Below are 24,077 nucleotides of genomic sequence, written 5' to 3'. Positions count from 1 at the left end.
TGGGACTGTCAAAATAAGAAGAAAACTTGCTAAGCATTCTCTTAGGTTCTCAGTCATTTCCGTTGTTCATAGTGGGAAAGAGTCACTCAAGTGTCTTGTGGTCCGTACTTTTTTCTTAGTCCTGGATGATGTCTTTCTTGTCTTTAATTGGATCCATCAGCATATCAGCATGTCGCACGTCTTAGCTTTTGTGTCCTGAATACCTGCCACTGCCACCCTGGTGGCCTGTGCCATCAGAGGGTGGGCCAGGGGGCAAGGTATCAGACTAAAGAAAGCATTGGACCCGGGGGTTCTCCAGCTGATCCTCTTCAGCAGACTGTCTGGGCCTACCCTAGGTTCGACTCCTCCATCTCAGGAGACTTTCTAGGCCCTTCGGTCTTTACCAGTCCCCTCTCTTAATGACCTTTTTTGTGACATCTCCTTCTACTCCTGTTACTGACCCCTTCTTCCTTTCTCCTCCTTGATCACTTTCTATGCATAGTGTTTGCACAAGCTCTAGTCTCTCTTTCCCTTGGCCTTGACTTTCCCCTTCTGTCTGAATTCACCTCCACCTCCTCATTTATGCTCCTTTCTCTCTTTCACCTCTGCTCTTTATTCTTTCTCTACCCCTTCGTTCATACTGAACTTCACGTACATTAACTCTCTTCACCTCCTACTCCTTCGTATTTTTTTCTCCCTACTTCCCCATTGTTCCTAATTCTGTCTGCCTTCTCTTTTTCCCTACTCCCAACTATGCTCCTGACTCTGCAGCTGTCCTACTCACTGCACCACCATGCAAAATCCTCTACACTCTACTCCTTCCCACATCATCCTATGTCTCCCACCCACTTTCATCCCTCTTACAGGATGGGCAGCAGTTTTCCGAATTGTTTAACAACTTTCATATGTGGGTAATGTTTGAAAGTGCATTATAACTGGGTCTCGGCCGAGAAAGTATTTATGTGCACATGGATTTACTCATATTCAAAGAAGATGGATTCCCTTCACCAAACACATTCATAGAATACATTGTCCGCATTCTATTACTGTGTGTGCCCCACAGAGACACAGGAAGAGGAATGGGCTGCTGAAGAGGAACAGGTAAGGAGAGGACGGGGTAGGTCAGAATCAGTGATGCAACAGGTGCATGGGACATAGAGGCCACAATAAAGAGTGATGAGGGGGCCAGCCATGGTAGAATGGAGGATCTGGGGGAGGGTATGGTAGGTGTATGGCTGTGCTAGGGGTATGTAGGGTTTATGTGGTGGTGAGGCCCTAAACTCAGGGGTGGAGAGGGAGGTGGTATGGGTGGCAGAGCGCCACAGGGATGCTGAAAGAAGCTGGGGAGAGAAGCTTGTTGGTCGGCTTTAGTGAGTTGGTAGCTCACAATTCAGTGAGTTGCGCTTCTGCGCAAATACATGAATCTGTGCAATTAATTGGCTAGTGGCTCCTAATGAAAAAGTAACCGGCCTTAAACATGGTTGCCAATCAGATGGCAAAGGGTGTCAACTCAGCATTTATGTAGTTATCTTTGATAACCGACTTTGTCAAGATGGACAGAAAGTGGCTTAACGCTTTCTTTCAAGTTTAAGTATGACATCAGAAAGATTCAGATTACCAGATCCTAGGTCCAAGTAAATGCTGTGTTACTGGATCTCTCCACAGAGACTAAGATGAAGAAGATCTTAACACTATATTTTCTAGCCCCCAAGCTTCTGCTGCACAGTCTCATAAGTTGCAAAAATGTAAAGTTCACTTGCCTATCATTGTAAGTCAATTTCTGATGTAACTATGAATCTCAACTTTGTAGGACAAAACAGCAGTTCAGTAAATACAGAATGCATTAGCCCTGTTCTTTTTGTGCGCTTTGCACATCTCATCTTTCCGTTCAGGAGTTGGGAAACTGATTTCTACTTTTACACCAGCTATTTCTATTCATAGCTGTTGGAAATTGATTATCAGCAGAAGTCGCTGCAAGAATTGTGGCTACTTCATGCCACAAAGCTAAGTATGATTGACACCAGAAAGGCACGGAGACCAGCTAAGAAAAGTTTAATCAGGAAAAGCTACCATGTTGGGTCAAATAAAGTAAATGCATTGACACCACTTCCCAGATCCATAGCGAATCCCCCATGAGTGACAGTGCGAATCAACAGAGTTTTTTCTCTTGGGCAAACCCCTGCAACAATGAACAGGATTGTTTCTTCTTAAGTTAAAGGAACATGTTTCTGGGTTTTTTAACCCTCAGTCAAGGGGTCCCTTCACAGGATATCTGTTCACTGCTCTTTGTTCTGTCGACCCAGGTACTCTGCTTCTTGACCTCTCATCTGGGTTTCGGGTCCCGACATGTGCTTTTACTTTGATAAGGCAGAAACAAGGGCTGGATGAGAGCAGGATAAGCCCAATAGCTTCAGCCAAGAGGCTGGCCAGATGTGTTTCTCTACAGGTTGCATCTACACATCCCTGTCTGGGGGGTGGGGGGGTCTTCACTCTAATACACAATCCCATGTCTATGTCTAGCCCAAGTCCTAATGGTCTTGCAGATAAGGGGACATTTATTGCATCTCCTGACCCTCTCACTTCTGCCTCCATGACATTTCACTTCATGCTTGCACCCATCCTCCACTCACACCCCTTATTCTTAGATTAGGTCCGCTCCTCTCTCACCTGCCTCTGGTCATCCCCTCCAACCTTCTTTCTGTTAGTCCTCTCCTTTTCCTCAACTCCATCTCCTACCTCTCTTTGCTGATGTTCCCTCCGACCTCCTCAATGTCCCTCCTGTTTTCTTCCCCAACTCCTGTTTCAAACCGCCTCCTTACCAAACCCCTCCACCTTTCTTCCAATGTCGCCTCTGATGGATCTGGTACAACTCATAGGTGGCCAACTCATTGTGGCCATCTCCCTGCATTTTTGCAATATTTTTATTTTTGGGAGCGGGGTAGATTAAGGAACAGTTGTGGTGCAAAAGCACTGTTGGCAATACAGCCATAATGTTGGGATTGAGGTTGGGTCATAAGGCAATTCCTCAGTACAGCTTGGTTTCTTACTTTTTTATAGGGAGGTTAAGGCAAACCTTCTGAAAGTCTGGTTTGATGACACTTGTTCGTTAAATGATCGCCAACAAAGTGGCATGGTCTTGTCATGCCTGGATAGACAAGATTTTAGTGTCCATGTTACAGAAAACACATTTGCCCAAGGCAGCAAGTGGGCAATTTGCAGCCAACTTACGTTCACATACCTTGTTTAATGCCTACATGTTTAAGGCCCAGGGAGCAGCAATCTTAATTCACAAACTGATCAGTCTTTCATAAACTATGGTGATAATTGACCCAAAGGGAAAGTTCTTGATTGTAACATGGCCCACTAAAAATTGTAGAGAATGGACATCTAAGGGATTTACAGAGGAGGGCTCATTTGGAGTGAATTTCTTCTGGATAGTTGTTTTATTTAATATATCAGATTAAAACCAATATCCCATTTTTTAATATCAATGAATCCTATAAATTTCAACTAAATCGACCCACCACCATAATGTAATTGAAACAATCAGACATGCTTTTACTTGCTGTATGGAGCTGACAAATGTGTTTTTTAATTGTCTTGGGGGATTTGGGCATGATTTAGAATGGATCAGCAAGTTGTCGTTTTGTTAGAGGTGTTTAAATGGAAAGTCCATATCTTTAAACATTGCCCTGTTCAATTTATGGCAAATGGTACTGGATAGATTTAGTTGAATTTTATGGGATTCATTGATATTCGAAAATGGGATATTGGTTTTAAACTGATATATTAAATTGTGAGCATTAATTGTAATTTATATTAAGTTCAGGAATTTTAGTATCTGGTACGATTTATGATGTATGAAATCCTACCATCAAATGTATTTTAAGGAGGACTTTTAGAGATCTGCGATTAGTTGTAAACATAAGTGGTTGTATATTGGTATGAACAATAGCATACTGAGATCAACATATGTTATGCAGTAAGGTTTTACAGTAGGAAGATGACACTTTGTATAAAGATGTGTAAGATGTGAAAAGTTCATTTTTGATGTAAACACTTGAAATATTAAATACAAACATTTATTTGAGGAAGGGAGGACAGGTTTTGAAATTCAATATAGCCTTGAATTAGACAGGCCTAGAAGCTCCCTGAGCTAGGTGAGATGGCACCAACGTCTGAAGGAGTTACTATTTCTTATAGAAATATGGCTCAGTAGAATTGAAGATTCCTTATTTTTTATGTTTTATTGGTTAATACAATATAAACCTTAAACATACTGAACATTAGTCCAACATATTAATGCCAATTACGTTCAATTCCTTTTATTCACTTTCCTACAGGTACGTTTGTTCATTTTTTCCTTAGTGAGCTACATCAGCCATCACTGCTGGTAGTCTCAAATATTTTATTCATCATTTTCATGGCAGAGATTGTAATGCCGAAATGCTTCCACTGATAAGATTCCTTCCCACCTCTGCTCCTCAGTCAAGTGGGAATATTGTTGTAACTGTTCTCCTAAAAATGTTTGACGAAGTTCTTTGAGACCTAGGCAGGATACCATAAGATGTTTTAATGTCTCTGTTTTTCCATTAGAATCACAGAATCGACAGCAAGAGTCTTTTTGAACAATCTGTTTTCGCATCAGCATAAGTTCCCTCGTTGGAAGAATATTCAATCGGCTCCTTAACAGCAAGTTCCGATAGAAAGCTGATGGAAACTTTTTTTGATAGCTTAGGAGAAGATTTTGTTTCTTAATTTCCCAGCTGATATTGATACACATCTTGAATCCATTTCTTAGGTCTGCGGCATCTTCCCAATCACGGTATTGCAGTTTTTTTCTTTGCCATGCATGGTGTGATCTTTAACATCCCTTCATCCACATTTTGATCTTCCAGAAGAGCTTGACAAGCTCTTTTCCATGCACATAAATGGATATCCAAATTAGTATGCGCTCTGTGTAGAATGTCATAAAGTACAGGTGGAGAGTCTATTATGCACTTTCTTTAGAGAGTGATGATTTTCCATACCACTATCGAGTGCATAGTTGGAGTCGTAGTTCAAATGCGATCATATAACCAGGCAAAGAGTTTGGAAGTCACAGTATTCTCCTCCAAAAGTACCCTTCATATTTCCCAGAATCTCCGGTGGAGGCTGATTAGGGCCTCCGCGCCATATGTAAGGGTAGCCCCCACCTTCTGTTTATAGAACGTTATGATGGGGATTAAGGAGTATCTGCCATATCGATTATGAATTGCACTACTCTGGTTTGTCAGTTTAACCAACTTCTCTTGTATTTATTGGTAGTGTTCTGATTCATTAGAGTTTTTATTAATTCTGACACCTAAATAGATAATTGAGTCAACTATTTCTAGTTGCTGATTGTTCAGAAACCACCTATTTGGGTCTTTAATTTTTCTCCAACAGCCAGCCTTTTTGAGAATCAGAATTTTTGATTTCCCCACATTCGCCTTCATTTGGCTTACTTCCAAGAAACTTTGGATGGCATTTAGGCATCTTTGCAGGCCGATGAGTGTCGATAAAGACCAGGTCGTCCGCATACAGTATCCATGGGATAGAACCTCCATTTATTTTCGGAGGGAACGCACAAACTTCCTTTTGATTTGCATCCATGTCTATCATATATAGCGCAGCCTTGCTTTATACCTTGATAGGTACATGCCTTATTGGATAGGTGACCTTCTTTAGTTAGTCAGATTTGAATTTTTGTATCCGTATAAAGGGCTCTAATAGCTTCGATTAAGTATTCAGGGCAGCCCCATTTTTCCAATTTCATCCATAGGCGCTCCCTACTGACAGAATCGAAAGCTTGTTCGAGGTCCATAAAGGCCAGGTATATTTTGGGCTTGTTGTTGATTGCTTTATCCTTCAGAAGATTCAGTAGAAAGATATTTAATTTGGTTCCCACTCCAGGTAAAAAGGCTGTTTGCCTTGGATCTAGTATGCCTTTCTTAGTAGCCCATCTAGTCAGGTCTCTTAGCAGCAGGGTGGCAAAAAGTTTACCAATTGAGTCCAGTAAGGCAATAGGACGGTAATTTCCAGGGTCACTTCTATCGCCTTTCTTGTATATGGGAATAATTATTCCTACTCTCCATGACCGGGGGATTGCTTTTGTTCTCATAATGTGCTTAAAAAGCAAGTAGATGAGATCTCCCCATTTTTCTTTATTTGACTTGAGTTCCATATTAGAGATGCCGTCCGGGCCGCTGCTCTTGATGTACTCAGTTTCTGGATCATCAGATCAATATCCAAGCGGTCGAAATTAATCATCCAAATGCTCTCGACGGATTTCTCGTTATTGATGGAGCGTGAGCAGGATCTTTTTTTTTTTTTTTTTTTTTTTAACAACTCCGAATAATGCTCAACCCAAGTGGTTTCAGATACTTGGTTTGTTGTTAATGCCACTTGCACATCCTCACCTTTAATTTCCCACAGACTTCGCGCATTGCTTGTGGATATCAAAGGTAGCATCTTTTCAGCGTCGGCTTGCGCTCTAATCGCTTTTGTGGATTTTATCCAGTTTTTGTATGTCTGCTTTAGATGCCTGATTTTTCCTTCATTTTCATCAGTGAAATTCTTTTACAGTGCACGAATGTCTGATCTAAGTTTTTTCCTCTTAGTGACCAGAATTTTATCATAGGCATGGTTCCATGTCATTTCCACCCTTGTTTTAGATTTCCTTTCCACCTCAGGCTTTAAGCAGCCATCGATATTTGACTGCTGAGGGGTTGGCTCTAACGTAGGATACATATTTCTTCGTCATTGTTGGTATTTTGTCCGATTTGATTTGCACTCTGTTTTGGCCCCAATTCACAGACATTGGTCCCATTTTTGTTTGGCATTTATTTAAATTAGAGAGAGGGATCATTGTTTTAATTTCCAAAGAGTTATGGTCGCTTGTTTCACGTCGAACCACTTCAAAGCTTTCAATTTGTTGCAGCAATTTCTCTGAAACATAGCAGTAGTCAATGCAGGCTTGGTGGTTTCCTCGCCTCGAAGTACATGCGCCATGGAGATCACCCTTTGTTTGACCATTTAATCTTCTCATATCTCTATTTGCCATTGTTTTAACCCATTCTGAGGCTCTACCCTTCAGTTTGGACACCACAATCTCCGTGCCATCGTTTTGTAGAAGCTTCATGTTCAGGTCTCCACAGAGCATGATCAATTGGTTTGGGGCTTTCAGCATTGATGCATCAGTTTCACTAGATATACTCTTCAGATAAGATTCAGACGAGGAGTCATTCCCATTCCAGTATGTATTAATCACCAATAGATTAGTTTGGTGAGTATTTGTGGTAATCAAGATTTCCAAAATCTGTAATCCTTGATTAGGATTTCGACTCGCTGTTACTTTTAGCATGTTCTTTAATTTTATCAGTGTTAGTAGGCCTCCATAAGGACAACCTTTGGGGCTTTTTCTAGCAGGATTAATGAACACCTCGTAATTTTCACAAATCTGCTTTTTCCTTAACCATGTTTCCTGTAAACACAGTAGTTTGAACTTATTCCTTATTGGGCCAGTCGGCAGTGCATCTTCTATATATATTGCTATAGTATGCCGTCTTCCGAAATTGAACTTTTACTGAAAGGAATAGCACTTCATTGGGCAGAGCATTGTGGTATTCTCCCTCAGGCATGATTGAATAAACCTCCAGTCACAGGAAATGTGATGACTGTTAGGTGCTCGTGGTAGAATCTTTGCCTTCAATTCTCATAGCCCCCTTAACCTGGAGTGTTTTTCCTCTCCTCTGAAATCTGCTGTAGTCATGCCCCTTCTTAATAAATGTTCTCTTGACATTCTCCACCCTTTCAATTATCACCCAATCTCACTTCTTCCTGTCCCTGCCAAAATATTGTAGTGTGTGGTCACTGCTCAATTGCAGCACTTCACTGAATGGTTGGGTGTTATTCACTGCTTTCTGACTGGCTTCTGCCGTGACCATAGGATGAAATCTGCCATACTTGCCTGTCTTGATATCTCATTTCTTACTATATCTGGCACATTTGTGCTGATTCAGTTCTTATTCAATCTCGGATATACTATGCCAATCCTCTCTTTTTAGGCCTCTGTGCTTTAGGTTTTAAACGCATGCTCATGATTGAACAATCTGCTGCTTGTCTCACTTTTGGACTTTGTCGCTCCTTGCATATCAGCCCTTTTCTAGAAAAACTCAAGTTTAATCGGGGCCTTTCAAATCTTTGTCCATGTCTCCTGTCCTATTGACTTGAAGGTTACATCCCCACCTGCTCTCTCTGCTATTCATTCCTTGCTCACCATTCTGAAATCCTGCTCACCCCGTATGAGTCTAAGTGAGTTCTAGGTTATTTTCCCCCACACGCAGGAATTCTCTCCAGGGAGCTCTCCACATAGGTCCTACTCGTTTTGCCTTTCAACTTAAGATGCATGCATGGTTCTTCTCTTCTGTCTTCCCAAGCAAGGCTTTGTCTCTACTATGGCTAGCACCACGATGAGAGGTGTAGTATATGTGCAGTTTATTAACTGATCAGAAATAGATATATAAATAGGTTTAGAAGACACACCCCAGCACAACTGCATTTAAATTCACGCTGCAGAATGAAATGACTGAATCCTTGCAGAGACTTGTGGGTATCATGACGGTACTCTGTGTTCTGGGACTGCTTTAAGGTCTTAATAGGCTTATTTGTATTTGGGTATAAATAGCACAAAACTAGCTAGAAAGCGGAGCATTGTTGTACAATACATTTGGGATTAACAGAGGCAGGAGGAAGATGCAGTTATATGTTATAGTAGTGCAGCTATTCCATACTACAGAGATGATGCATACCTAGGTGTAGCAGGTCCTAAGGTTATCTGAATTTTATGTGTTGCTGAAATCCTTAATGTGACTAGGGAGATACAATGCTTGTGGTGGAAGTCAGAGGGTAGGTGGTATACACATAGATCGAGATGTGGGCAGAGACGAGGATGGACCCCGTCATGTTTGGTAGGATCTGATCCTTTTTGTAACTACATCCAAAAATACCCTTTTGGGCTGTCAGTCCTACTTTCTCAATTACTCTGAATGATATATTTTTTTAGCAAAGGTGTCCATAATGTATAAAAGTGATTAATCTGATGTTGCTATTGGACAGGTGCAGAAACACCCCCTTTTCCTGATGTTGTAGAGTACTGAGTCCAGAGAATAAATTTGGTATCCCATTTTGTGCATTCATTATGCCCAGCGAAATCCACCAAAACGAAAGGAGGGCAGTATAAAAGACCACTTTACATCACATTACATGAGCATATGCTGCAGGAGTTATTAATGAAGTTCTTGCTTATCCTTTTTACAATCTGTGTGAACCTTAAGCGCATGATTTGATGCAACCTTTATTTGACACAACGTTGTATTGTGAATTGTTTCCCTGTATTTTGTAGGCTTAATTAAGTTTTCAAAATCATTAGAGAATTCACCAGTTCTCATTTTATACACCTCAGAATGGTGAAAGGCTGGATCTACTTTGCCGGAACTCGTAACTATGACTTACAGATTTCTTGGGCAGTGGCTCAGGAAACCTCGCTTTGATGATGAATTAATTTGATTACTATTACTTACTGAAAGGAGTAAAGGCTAAGTAGGCCCAGTCACAATATGGACAACTGATGGGAAAATTGCACATAGATTGCACCAGCAAAGAGATGCATTAACCTACTAAGCTATCTTACTGGCAATGCGTTAGAGACAGAGTGTGCTAGTATTTGTTGTATTTACCGTGCTGTGGAACTGCTGAATTGAATAAGCAAGAGCTATATACAAATTGTAAGTGTACGTCACTTCCTCTGCAACTCACTGCATACTATTTTTCTTCCTCTTTTCCCTGTTTACTTTGAAAGTGACCCTTTTTGTCTGCCTCTACGACTACTTCTCACTCTCTGTTCGCTTCCACCTGTCTCTTTCGATTTGACCATTATACAGTGAACTTCTAGTTCCTCGATGTTTCTCATTGCAACTAACCTGAATGTCACCTTGCTCTCTCTCTCTCTTTCTCTCTGTCTCTGTCTCATTACAGTTTTGCCACTCCAGCAAAATTGCCAGTAAAATTGCTGGTAATTCTGGCACTGGCAATTCAACCGGGCCGGCAAAACACAAGTTTGCCAGTAGGGGCACTGATTTACCTCCAACCCTGAGCTACCGGTAAATCAGGCCACCGCCGGCAAACAAATGCTGCAATTATCTTCATGGAGTCCCATGGAATGGGGATTTACCGGCGCTTCTGCCACCTGTAATATATTGTAATACTGGGATATCAGGTGGCTGAAACAGTAGGGTCAGTTTGCCGGTATCCCGCCGGGATACAATCAAACTCATAATGACTCCTTCTTTATTTCCCAGTAGCACTGTCCCCTAGCTGCAGCCTTAAAAGGTCCTTGGAAATTGGTTTTATGTTGAATTTTCACCAGGGAGATACCTCACTGGTGACAATAAGACAGCTCAGCAAAGTCTTTGCTTGATTAAAACATGTGTGGTTGATAAAACCTGATCTACCGAGTTCGGTAATGACAACAACAGATTGTGACCGAACTAAGAAATGGAAGGAATGTACTGCCATATGGAAAGATAATATTATCGTGCAAGTGGAATATTGCCTGGCTTTGTGTGAAGAATACAGACCAGCAAATCTTCCTAAGAAGGACAACGTTCTCTGATGAAGAAATACCTTAATGCGCAATCCAAAAGATCTGCTTTCAGATGCAGACGAACAAGGTCACATAACTCCCGCTTGGAACTAATGTTTACAAGGAAAAAGGCAGGGAAGGGAACGAATATAGAACATTGTCAAAGTCGTTCTTTAACAATATTAAAAGTGCATGATGGTTCCACTTCAACTCTTAAGTCATAAATGCGTGCCCCACAGCACTCCCTTATGATGGCTAAGTAGAGAGGTGTGCTGGCTGTTTGTTCACTACATATGAGCAAATGCTTGCAAAACAGGCCAGCACAGAAGTATCTGTTGATGATAATTTGAGCTCTTTTACAGCACTTCATGTGGGACCCCTCTAAACCCTGTAATGAAAAGTGTTATTATTATCCCACTCAGTGGTGTTGTTGTCTTCTCTCTCTTTTTCACCTTTTTACCAGTGCTTTCTGTCACTCTTGGGATCCATTGTGTCATGTGTCAAGTCTTGCGTTTTACTTTGGATTCAAGTATAAACATTTACAGCTCACACGTCTTGAATGATTTGATCTTGCTTCTTTCAGTGATCCCTTCTTAGGAAAATAAAACCTTTTTGGTCTCGTCAGACTTCCACACTGCTGCCCAAGCATTGGTGCCATCTTGGGAAATCCTCTTTTGATGGGCTTTTCTTCTTCATGGACTCCATTATAAACTGTTCTCCACGGTGTGGCTCATCTCACTTCAGGTGTGTGGAAATGTGTACACATCACTGCCTCTCAGGCTTGTCTACATTGGCTTCCAAGTCATCTTTGCACTTTGTTCAAGATCTGCTGCTCCGCATATAAGGCAGTAGTTTTGGGCCAAAACACCTACCTTGCAGAAAAGCTCCACTTATCAGGCAGCTTTAGACAGATGATGCAGTCCCAAGCGGACAGCTGGATGGCAAGGCTGGGTGAATTTTGGGCCTGGCGCCAACACTTACCATGTGATGCAGCACCCAGTGGCGGTATACCGAAGACGCCCTTCAAAGGGCCCAGTCCATCACCAACCTTAGGGCCAAAGCCGTCTCTAAAAACCATGGCAACCCCTGTTGATCCAAGTCTTGTTCGCCTGGGAAGTTACAGAAGCAGAAAAAGCGTTCCCTGAATGTTAATCTGCCTGAAGAACCGGAGTTGGACGAAAGAAGAAGGAGATGGAGTGACTATCAATTGATACGGGTGGCCTGAGATGAAGGAGTATAAGAGAAGCAGTACAAGAGAAGCAGTACAGAGGAGACCATCAAAAAAAGGAGACACAGGAGAAAGAGAAGCAAATGAAGAGTAGTGAAGAGGAGGGGGGAAATGACATAGGTCAAGGAGAGCTGTAAGGAAGAGGGGCAGCGAAGACCATCAGAGGGAGGAGGAAGTGAACTGGAGTTGAAATAGGTGAAAAGGAGTAGCAGGGAGGAGAAAGAAGAAAAGAATGAGCATCAGAAAAGGAGGCGGTAAAAGAGTTATAAAAAAGAGCAGGCAAACAAAAGGTGGAGGAATATCACGCAGTGGAGGAGCAGCACTCAGAGGAGAGAGGAGGATCTGTTGAACATTATAAGGGAGGAGAAGACACGAAAAGAAGAAAGGAGGGAGGATTGGGAAAAGAGTAGAGTATGCGCTAGTTGAAAAGAGAGACAGAGGGAGAAAAAGGAGGAGGGCAGTGATGAAGAGGAGGAAGTGTCCAAGGAGAAGGGCTGCTGGAGTGGGTGTGGATTATGACCTGTGTCCCTGGAGAGGCATCTAGGTTGGTGTAGGTGTAGGCCTAGCAAGAGGTCAAGCCGACTACCACAGCAGGATGTCATCCTGCAAATGATCTTAATGTGTTTGATGCCTAGTCCTGGTCTAGACAGCCAAATGTACTAGGGATGGTGGTGCTAGTATGCCTTGAAGAAGTGCAGTATCCTGACAACATTTACGAAAGCCTAGCAAGTGATTGCCACAGAAGTAGTGTGGGGCACTTAAAACCCAAAACACAGACTTTTTCGTTTCCTACCAGGAAAGGGAGCCTACAAGGAAAGGGAAGAACTGAGGACCACAGTCCTATAGAGACGTTTTGAAGGATTTATGTTCTGTTGATTTCCCACAAAGTGACCTCAGTCAAACCTGATGTATTAGCTTTCTGTTTGTACAAAAATAAACCTTGAACTACAGTTCTTGGCTTCAAGTCATTTATTGATACCTCAACCTGTGACACATACCAGAAGTGCTGGGATTCTCAGAGTACTAGTTCACCATTTTCATCATACACATTCTTCCCAAGCTTGCTCTGCTGCGGCACCTCATGCTTGGAATCCTCTGGCCACCTGTCCATCTTCTTCCTATTAATTGGCTTTTCACATGGCTTTCAGAAAGCATGTTTTACTGTAGCACATTCTTCATGTTCTACATTTCTTAACCTTTGAATTTCTGTTCAAAGTCAAGGCATTCATTCTTCACAGATTATACTTTTTAATGTCAAATTATTATGTGTGTAACAATTGTACGATTTGCACTGTGCAGCACCTGTTACCTCAGCATGCATTTTATAAAATGTTTAAATACATCAAATAGTAACACACTGGCATTGCAGCAGTCTCTATATATAGACTGTCTGGGCTCTGCAAAGTCATCAATAGCCTCTAGAATTATCTCACTCATTATTGAGCCGGTCTTCAAAAAAAGGTAGGCATAGTTGACATTTTCCCAAAGACTTAAAGGGGTTATAAAGAAGGCATATATTAAATGTGATACAATCTAACACAAACAACAGATCAGACACAAAAGCAAAACGATAAAAGAAACGAAACGTATTACAAAAGGATATTTTTGTAGTGCTTGGCCCTCCTGAACTCCTCTATCACATTCCGAGCATACTTGACCATGTCTCTGATAGTTTCTGGCTTAGGCGGGTCATTCAATTTTCGGATTTCCATTTTAGCGGCATCCTGATGTGAGTGAAAAGAGCTGCAAGTCATTTCGAGCAAGAACGAACACAATGACCACATACAGGTGTCTGTAAATCATTATAGATGTGCTTGTTTTAAGGAAGCATCTAGATTTTCTGAAAATGTGTTTTGAACAAAAAAATTATCCTGTGCCTATAAATGTCACAATCTAAGCAAAGAGGAGACACAAGCATTAAAATCCCTAGCAATTAATAAATGCATCGTAATCAAACCAGCGGATAAGGGGCGGAGGCATAGTGGTTTTGGATAACAATCAATACATCAGTATTGTACAAGGATTGATTAACAATGAAAACCACTATTCTAAAATATCAATAGATCCCACTGATAAATTGATGAAAAATTGCAGTAACTGTGTACTATAGGAGTGGAACAGGGCTATCTCATGCCCGACGAGGCACGCTTTCTAACCCCTAGAGACTGTCGCTTACCAACTATATATGAGCTCCCAAAGATCCATAAAAACTGGGAAAACCCACCCGGTACACCCATTGTTTCTCTATGTGGGGACTGCCCCTTGAACAAGAGATTAATATTTTAGTCTCTCTCAGCATAACTTTAGTGCACAACAACATTCCACAAACTGAGACGTTTCCAAATTCTGTGGATTTGTGTATCCGGTATCAAAATGGATATCTGTACACCACCTTATACCGGAAGGAAACTGACCAGAATACTCTGCTATTGTACTCCAGTCAGCATCCCCGTTCACAGAGAGTCAATTTACCTCACGGACAATTGCACCAAGAGCAGTGATTTTGAACATCATGCATTAGCTTTAGGTTAAAAATTGTCAGAGAGATGATATCCACGTAAATTGATCAAACGATCAGCAAAGAGAGCACGCTTCACGGACAGGGAATCAGAACACATTGTCTGTGTTACTACCTTTTTAAAACAGACTGTACAATTGAAAAGACTGATAAGACAACACTGGAATCTTGTCACCAGTACAGGGTGCACAGTGGGCCCTCCACTTTTTGCACTGAAACCAGGAAGAAATATTAGATACAGTCTTGTTCATTCAAGACTGCAGACCCCTCCATCAAACTTTGCCCAAAACACCTTATGTGCTGCCTGGAACCACGAACATGAACAAGTGGTTGGACACTATGCATGCAGCATTTGTCAATTTACAATACAGACGCAGATGTTCGTCCATGAAAGCATTGACTGGAAATTGTGGCAGTTTACCAATAGTCAGTCAACCAATCTCATATATGCCATCAAATGTCCATGTGACCTGCTCTATATTGCTATATTGGTATGACAACAAGAAAGGCTGTCACACGGATCAACAAACACAGATCACGGGTTTGCACCAAAATCTTAACAGCTCCATTGCTGCAACATTATGTTTCAGTTATGACACTCACTCTTTAAATCCCCCTACTCATATTGCATATTGCAACATAGAACCTGGTCCCCCACTCAGCATTGACTATGAGGCTTTCTTCCATTCTCCTTATTGAAAGAATGAGACGAGAAAGATAGCGGGAGTAATGCAGAGCACTGAACTAGAGACGTGCTCTAGTCTTTGGAAGTATCCAATAGGTGCCGGGACATTCAAAATCCCGACACTGCATAGAAGATGGAGATTGTGAGGAAGCAGATCCACTTTAACCAATGCGGGTCAGAGAATGGAACAGATGACAGCTGGAGAAGGGAGCAGGCCACAGGCTGTCAACACTGTTGCAAGAGGCCAAAAGGAAGGTATGCCATCCGAGTGCCTGTAGCAGGAGAGGCTGCAAGAAGGAGGACATGGTTAAGTGAGTACCAAAGAGCTGACAGGACGCCGTCAGCAAGATGAGGCTGCCCTGCGAAAGAAGCGAAGATCGCAGCGAATGCGGAAGCCGCCACAAGAGACCGGTTAGCCCAAGAAAGGGAAGTGGAACACTGGGAGGCTTCATAGCATAACCATGCAGCACACAAAAGCGGTGTGAAAGCGAACCCAAGTAAGGGAATGGGAACGCTGAAAGTATTAAGAAGGGAAACCAGTGAAGACGGGTTGAAGACCCCAAGGATAATTGAGCGATACAGACATATGTTAAAGACCTGGCAGGCTAGTACACTAGGCAACTTGTGGCGAGCCCGGGACCCACACCCAAAAGTGTATGTTGTAAAAGCCCTGGCAGGAGTGTACACCAAGCAACGAGATTGCACATCTGGGACGCACACCCAAATACAAAGGGGACATTGTAAAGAACAAGGGAAGACCCCTTTGGTGCAACCTACAGTGAAAGTATGAGAACACAATGGAAGACTCATACCCGTTTGGTGCAGATATACAAAGAAGCCCTGACAGGAGAGTATACCAGGCAATGTGAATGTACTGTAAGAATTGGGAAGAGGGCGAGTGACCTCTTAAGATTGTGAAAACTCCAGACGTGGGAGAAGTGTAAAAGTAAAAGGGAAGACTTGTACCCCTTTGTTGCAGTTTAACAAAGAAGCCCTGGAAGGAGAGTATACGTAGGCATAGGAGTACACCAGGCAATAAAGTGGCAAGTAAAATTCGAGAAAGCCTGGTAGGAGAGTACACCAGGCAATGTGAAATGTACTGTGAGAATTGGGAAGAGGGAGAGGGAGAGTAACCTCTTAAGATTGTACATAATCTAGGGAAAGGGAGACATACCCCCTGAGCAAGAAACTTAAATAAATTGTACAATCACAGAGAGACAGAAAATCCCTCGAGTCTGGGAAATCCAGGAGAATTGAAATATACTCCTGTGATTAAAGAGCTATAGAATCCTAAGGAAAGGAATTGTGTTTGTAAATTTAAAGGATCTGAGGAAGCCCCAGGCTAAGCAAAGGATATCCCTGGATTGGAAAGTTGTGGTCATTGGAAAAAGAAATCAAGGGGAAGGGAAGCACATCCCTTGGTCGGTATTAAGAACCACTGCAAAGGGGGAACACCTCCTGAGTATAATGAGGAGTAAATCATTCTGAGAAACCTCAAGGGAAGGGAGCCCCCTCTTGAGACTTGTGGAACTTTGATTGTTTTGTTTTTTTTTGCACCCTTTTGGAACTTTGTGTTGGAACTGTGGAAGGAACCACCTTGAACCAGTTGAGAGACTATACCCCCTTTTCACATGATCTTAGGTTTAAAATGTAAGGGTCAGGTTAGGATTTCGGACACAGAACGAAAACTTTTGCTTTTGTATATTCTGATATTGACATCCTTTAGTTTAGTTGAGCCAGGGAAACCTCTCATAGCGATAGGGAGAGCTAGGTATTTTTCCAACCTCCTTTTTCTATTAATAAAGGTTTATAGCAATCAACACAATGCCCTTGTGCCCGAGTCTTACTCCTGATTGCTTACAGGACATTTTCACATAGAACCATCTGAGGCACTGCAATTAATAGTAGGAGTGAGGAAACATAAAACACTAAGCCACTAATTTGTGACAGTCTAGCACTTCAAGCTGGATTCTGATTAATTCATCCATGAGCCATCTTGACCTGGTATGGAGCCCAGAAGGGGCAACAGAGATGTTATATTCTTCTGGTGACAAGAGAAATAATGATACATTTATTTCCCCTTCTCACCTTATGGAAGATTGAGATGCAAATTCTAGATACAGCTACCTGTCGAGCTTGGATTAAACCTCTGTGTGCCATTAGGACATATTTACATCCTAAATTGACATGGGGTGGTGGAGGTGGGGGGAAGGAGGTATTCTCTGTAATCAGAAAGTCACAAGGCCAAACAATAATTTCATTTTATATTAACACCTATTTTCCCCTCAAACTACCCCATGATAAAATGGCAAAATGGGGTTACCAGTTTTTGGGAGTTGGGGAAGGGACCTATCCCTGAGATATTATCTAGTAGCTTCTATCAACTTTTCTGCAACTGTCATTTTCATCCATATTAACAATGTTGCATTGCGGTTCCCAAGAATAATGAAAGATCCCGCTCACACAGAGGTAAACAAATAGGTAGAATTCTCTGTTGTACGTTCTGGGTGATTCTTGAACATCACACAAACTATGTACTTCCTTTGCCATCTAAATGAAGGTGCCGGGAGGAATGTAGAGGCATACGGCACTACACACTGAGATACGGATGGGAGAGAAAACAACCCACATTTCCCTACACGATCTACCAGAATTTCAAAACAAGGCATATGTTGATTGGTTACATTCATCGCGAGAGCAAAAGGTGCAGCCACTATGGAAAGAATGCACCATATGTTAAGGCAATTTTATGCACACGTTGACAAAAGTTAATAGTCATGTTTTGATTGTTTTCAAGTTTTCAGTTTTTCTCCAGTAAAATAACCCCTTTGTGGCATGGATCATATATATAGTCAACAGTTATATTATGCTATGCAAATGTATGGTGGAAATTGTCTTTGTCTTTGCAGACATCAGTTCTTTTCTTTACAGGGTCCCTTTAAAATATTTCACATGTTCTGATAATGCGAGTATGTTGAAACATTGAGTCGAACTACATAAACACAGTGGGTGGCGCATGGTGATAGAATATAACGCAGGCTGTTTGTTGTGTTCCATCCGTTAGTTGCGTTTTTATGTTTCAAATGCATACTCAATGTGATAATGTGAGCACACGTCGACTACACACTAGAGAAGACACACGAAACACATAAAACGTGTCAATACACACCTGGTACAATTTCCACAACAACCATGTACAATATTTCCCTGTGCAAATTACTTTAAAGAGCTCTAGGACCCCACATGACACATACACCACTATTGAGCTACGTAGATTTAAAACAATGCAAGGAAATAAACCACGTTTAATTTAGACCTACAAATCTACTTGCTGCCTGACATATAGGTGCATGATCTGTATCTATAACAACCAAAAGCTCCTGCCTCAGCAGAATACTTCTCAATAATGTACTACGATTATGGATACTGCAAGAGAATGTTTTCTATTAATTGCAGAGACTAAAACTGTGATATGTTTCTAATCGGGTGTAGATTATTTGGTCCTGTTGCCAGAAAAAGCTGTGACAACAGACACCTAAAGCTAGAAATCTTGGTCAGGTATTGTTGGTAATTAAACAATAAAATCTACCATGTCAGATTTTCTAAAGAAAACTAATGTAAAGTGGCCACCATTTTCAAAATAAAAGCAAAACGGGGAAAACAGAGAACCGTATCACTGTGGTCCTGGTGTCATGTGGAAACGTGCAAAATACTTGGAAGGTAAACAAAAACTAAGCAATGTTAGACTATAAGCAATGCCAGACTAAGGTGTCTGGATAGATCAAATCTAACCAGAGATATCCTTGACACAGGTCACAAGGTAAGAACCCTGAGAAAGCCCCATTAGAAGAACAGGAGAAGGTATTTACCCAATTAGTATTCTCTTAGAAAATCTGGGACACCAATTGTAAAAGCACCATTAAAAAGGCGCACAGAAGTGGAAACAAAGCCTGGTAAATATGGCAGAACAATGAAAAAGTAGATCAAGGCAGAATTTTCTTTTTGGCAACTGTTTACAATTTGTTTATTAAATATTTTTCTAGAAACGGTCCCTGAAGATGGTCATTAAGACCGAAATGCATTGTACACGCAAAAGAAGGCTTTTTGTCTCTGTAAAATAATTGTTTTTGAAATTCCTTATGTAAACACCGATGTATATGCATAAGGAACTCTTTTGCGAGAATATGGGAACATGCAAAATTGTATGAATGTGATAAGTGTATGCAAATTATAAGTGATACCACACGCAGGTCCTTCCAGTCGTTTGGGTTACTCCACCCAAACAAAAACCTCCTAAATCTCCAGAGTAGATAGCCATTTCTTCAGAATAGCTAACCGCATCTCCACTCACTGGGTTCGCTCCACCCTATAGTGCAGCATGCCCGTAATAACTGATCGAGTCCCAGGACCCAAGTACCATTCTCATGCCAAAAACCACTAATTCACTCTCCAGGTCCAACACACACAATACTCCTCACACAACACCCAACAACTGCTAAACATAAAGTGAATGTGTGCTAGTCATATCTGCCAAAGCAACTGTTATTTTCCTGCTTGAATTGTAATGAGTGTATCATAGAATGTTCAGACTACAAACTACTGCATCGCCACCAGACAAACCACAGGGATTTGAGGCCATAGCAAGTGCAGTTAGTTGCTTTATAAATGTCACATAACATAATAACTTACAGACATGACATTTAGTACTACAATCTTACTTTGCACCATACAATGCAGTTCATGGAATTCAACCCAGGTTCTCACCTTAGGCTGGCTCCCATTCTGCCCGAGTCTTACCTTTGCTTTTGTGGTGCACTCCTTGCACTCGCAGGAAAAGAAATAGGAGTCCTTCAACCTGTCGTTTCGGTCTTCAGTGGGGTACAAGAGATCAATGTAGCTTGTGAAAATCTGGAATAAAAAGCACAGGTTTTTGCATCCTTTTAAAGCAGGCGTTCTAAATGAGTAAGTGTCAGGTTCCAAATGAAGGCATATTTTATGTGAAGGGATATATTTAATTGCAATGTTCAGCCCATAATCATTGAGATGAACCCCTTACTTATCTGGTCAGATCTGGCAGAATACTGATCTACAGTGCCCAGTGTGTGGGAGCACAAGTCTTCACGCTCCTGGGCACCTCGGATTCTCTACTCCACTCCATAGTAATCATGAGCAGGATGCTGGTCATAGAAGCAGGGCGTGGGGCTGACGCCTTGCAAATATCTTTTAAAAATATCAGATAACAGGAACACGGAAAGCTCTACATTTGACGCTCGATGATGAGGTGATGCTGCATGGACAAGGGCTCAATTTTCCTCTAGGCTAACTCATGCCCCCAGGCTTCCAAGGTCGGAATCGGAGTACTACAATTGTGGGCAACAACGATGGTAATTAAAAGTGCCATTTGCCAAGCACAGACTTCTAGTGGTCTTACCAGCGCATGGCTTGATGCCACTTGCAGGCCCTCCACTGTTCATACCAGTAACAGAAATGGCATGAAAATACCTTTGTTGCCGCAACTTCAACTGTTACTTGATCTAGGCCTGGTAGTTTCCATGAGTAATTGTAAACTTGTTTTATTAAACAACTATTTTGGTTCCTTTTTGTTTGGATTGCTGTTGGTTAGGGAAATCTAGGATTTGTGGGATTGGCCTCATTAGAATAGATTAGCAACTATGCCAGTTATAGGGATTTACTTACTCGAGTACCCCACATCTAAATCATATGCAACACATATTAGTTATGTATCTACTGCTTTATGTTTTAGTTTATATTGTTTTTTTTATTAGCCCAAATGACAGCCATTAGATGACCGACCCTCCAAAATAAAAAGTAGTCCCACAGAAGGTCCAATACAGATAGGACAGGTCAAGAGCTGAGGTTTGTGTTTCAACTTCATTATAGAGTAATGCAGGAGTAGTAATTGATTTGCTAGTCTACGGAAGTTCAATCCCACGTGGGAGTATACCCAAACTGCACTATTTTATGAATGAATGGGAGTGTGTGTGAATGAGGTTGTGAAGGGAATGACTTTTTGAGATGAGTGATACGTTTTTGTTTAGGTTGCTATTTGAGAAAAACCTGCTATATGGTTCTAAAACTATGCTGTTAAGTTAATAAATGAGTCATCAAGTATTTGTTACTGATAATTATATGATTTAATCTTGAATGAAACCGATTTTGATCTATACAATCATGTGGTTTTGTAGGCAGGGTGAATATTTTGAGTGGTGCATTTCATGACATAGAAGTACAATTGGACTGATAATGGTCTACAGCAGTATTACAGATGTCTTTATTGGCAGTGGATGAAAGCAGGAAGCATTGAGAATCTTTACATCAGAATGTTTTCACACAGCTCTAGTTAGCTACCCAAATGTAGGACTTCTCGCCAGACAAATTCAGTCACATAATTAACCATTTCTTTTTAAAGTGTGTAGTTTCTTTCCATGAGGTCTGCTTGTTTGGCACACACGAAAAAGGGTTGCTTTTATGTAGAACTTCAAATGATCTTCACATCATGCAGAATAGCGAGCAACTCGTCTGTGCCAAGCAAAGAAACTACGACACAGTTACTTTATTAGTGTTTCTTTCAATCTTGAAAGCACAGTTACAAAATCCACAGAAGATTTTTTTAGGCACTCTTTATTTTGCATTCTGGTACTTGCAGGCTTTCATTGAGAGTGGAGGAAATACAATCGCAATCACTTGTTTACCTCAGCATTTCTAGAAGGATTTATATATTTGCCAGATTCGTTTACTGTGGACGTGTACTCAAGCGTTACATGTGAGAAAATCCCAACCTATTTAGCATCGGCCAAGAGAACAGTGGGTGTTTTTCTCCACCTATCCAACATTGTACCCAAATACTCTGTTTATATAATTATACCGGTCATAGAATATGTTGGGAAGGCTATATAGTGAGAGACAAAACACTATTTCTACTTTTGGTCAATGTTAAGCAGAAATATTGTTTTCACATAGAGCTGAGGTTTCTATGTGAAAACACGGCTTCCACTTAAACATTGGTCCATGTTAAATACAAACATTGTTTTCATACATCCCTTACTCATGGAACTTCTTGTAATCCAATTTCCAACGGTGCCGTGGAATACCCAAGACTGATGTCATCCAGTTTCATGTCATTTACTGTAGTGTCACCTCTGGTGATGACAATGTAGAAGCACATTAAGAGGTGCCTGCAGGTATTTATCGCAGAAGGGCCTGGTTTTGCTTCGAATTGGAGAGAAGGGCCACAAAATGTGGCAGGTGTAAGGGGCTTGGTGTAGATTCTCGAACTGTTCTATAATATTCAGCCCTTCCACTTTTGCAGTCCTTTTTTCCTGGACTTAGTTGTCTTCAGTCCGTTTGACAGAAATCTAGGTTTCCTTTGCAAATCTTCAAATGAACGTTGCTTTTGCCTGGACAACATATATTGAAATTTAAAAAGGGGAAACTAGACAATATATACAAATAAAAGAAAATGTCCCATCATAAACAACTCGCTTCAATGAACAGAAGAAAACGAATCTATGCACTAACGGCATATTGCGACAGGTCATATAACTTTACATTTGGTGGTAATTATTTTTAGTTTGGGGTATTAGGTGTCGCAAGCGACACTTATAAGCAAATCTAATTGCATCAGAGTACAGATATGGAGAAATGGCATACGAAGAGGGACACACAGCTTGTAGGTGTTGTTTGGTTATTTGCCTATCCATTGACTGCCAAAGCCATGCTAATCCCTATGGCCATTCCCACCTGGTTTCTGCCCCTCCCTGCCCAAAACACCTCCTTCTGGGACCTCTTTGAGCTTGCTTTAATCATGCCTTACCATCAACCTTTGCACTCAAAGTGCCCGCCAATGTTTTTTCAAAGCAGTCTTCTGGGAGTCAATTACTTAATTGGAGTTGTAAACCTGCTACTGGTGTAATAAAAAGTTCTACTTAGGTCTGTTTTAGGCCACTCAATTTACAAGCAGCCTGCATGTTCATCACTGACATCCCGTAAAAACAAGCATTGTCAAAGCCAACCGTTTTGGCTTGTGTATAACTATTAGGCATTTGACAGGGGCTGTTTTAGATGCCCAGGTACTCGCACCACGTTGCACCCGTTACCATCATGGCCAGGTAATACCATTACTGCAGTACCTATCAACTGCCTTTCCCATGCCTACCCAAAATCCCAAACTGTTGGCATTGCCAATGCGTGTTCTCCTCGTGATGCCAATGGTGACATGTTTTAGATGTATACATACAACGAAACACAAGCGATTTTCATCATCAGCGCTGCTTCTGTCTCGCAATGGGGCAGAAACTGGGGGTGTACAGCACTAAGTTAGAAGTCTCTTCTGACTCTTGGTTTTGAAGCGACAACAATCAAGGCTCAATGATTCTATAGCCGCAACCTTATCTAACCTTATCTATTGACGCCACAGCATAAAGTAAACAGCTGTCCCTTCCGTTTCTTATTGCTTTGCTTGCTGTCACTCTTCGAGATAACGCACAGGCAAGGAATGAAAGGCAGTATGGCGCCTTCTCTCCCCATCGAGGAAAGCTAGCAGCTGCTGCTTCTCCAGCACTAAACACGCACGGCCACGCGGTGGCGGCAAAGGCCGTTAAACAGTATATGGCAACAGCTGGTAAAACAAGATAATTCACGGTAATGTGCTGCCGGATTCCACAGCTTGTCCAAGTTTGTCTAAGAGGAATATCTGTTTAATGTCCAAAGACAGATTAAAGCAGTCATCAAGATGCAAAATGCTTACTAGGCTTACTCAAAGGCACCACTCAACACTGTTAGCTGGAGCCTGCCAGAGATATGCCCTGTCACACAGAGAGGTTCTGGAACAACGTTTGCTTTGTCTTTTTCCGAGGCACAAGGCAAATACAGATTATAGGAGTTGGGTGGCACTAGCTCACCTTTGACATCAGTTCTTTGCAAGCATGTCGGAGGATTCTTTCGTCTGATTTCTCATTGTGCGCAGATCCGTCTCCCCCAATGT

At 41.5% G+C, this 24,077-nt stretch overlaps 1 protein-coding gene across 1 annotated transcript in view; it reads right to left on the bottom strand.

Annotated features, from left to right (window-relative positions):
* The window catches only part of SMYD2 (SET and MYND domain containing 2), a 349,576-nt gene that overhangs the window by 66,166 nt on the left and 259,333 nt on the right, over positions 1 to 24,077 (bottom strand). The window contains exons 8-9 of the mRNA XM_069608562.1: positions 19,871 to 19,981; positions 13,474 to 13,594 (exon numbers count right to left, since the gene is read on the bottom strand). Of these exons, the coding sequence (XP_069464663.1) occupies positions 13,474 to 13,594; positions 19,871 to 19,981 (232 nt within the window). The remainder of the gene's footprint in view (positions 1 to 13,473; positions 13,595 to 19,870; positions 19,982 to 24,077) is intronic.

Source organism: Ambystoma mexicanum, chromosome 4q (genome assembly GCF_040938575.1).
Source record: "Ambystoma mexicanum isolate Mex_15411 chromosome 4q, UKY_AmexF1_1, whole genome shotgun sequence".
Lineage (NCBI taxonomy): Eukaryota > Metazoa > Chordata > Amphibia > Caudata > Ambystomatidae > Ambystoma > Ambystoma mexicanum.
Note: the sequence above shows the minus strand (reverse complement) of the source record. Positions and strands in the feature narration are given on the sequence as shown.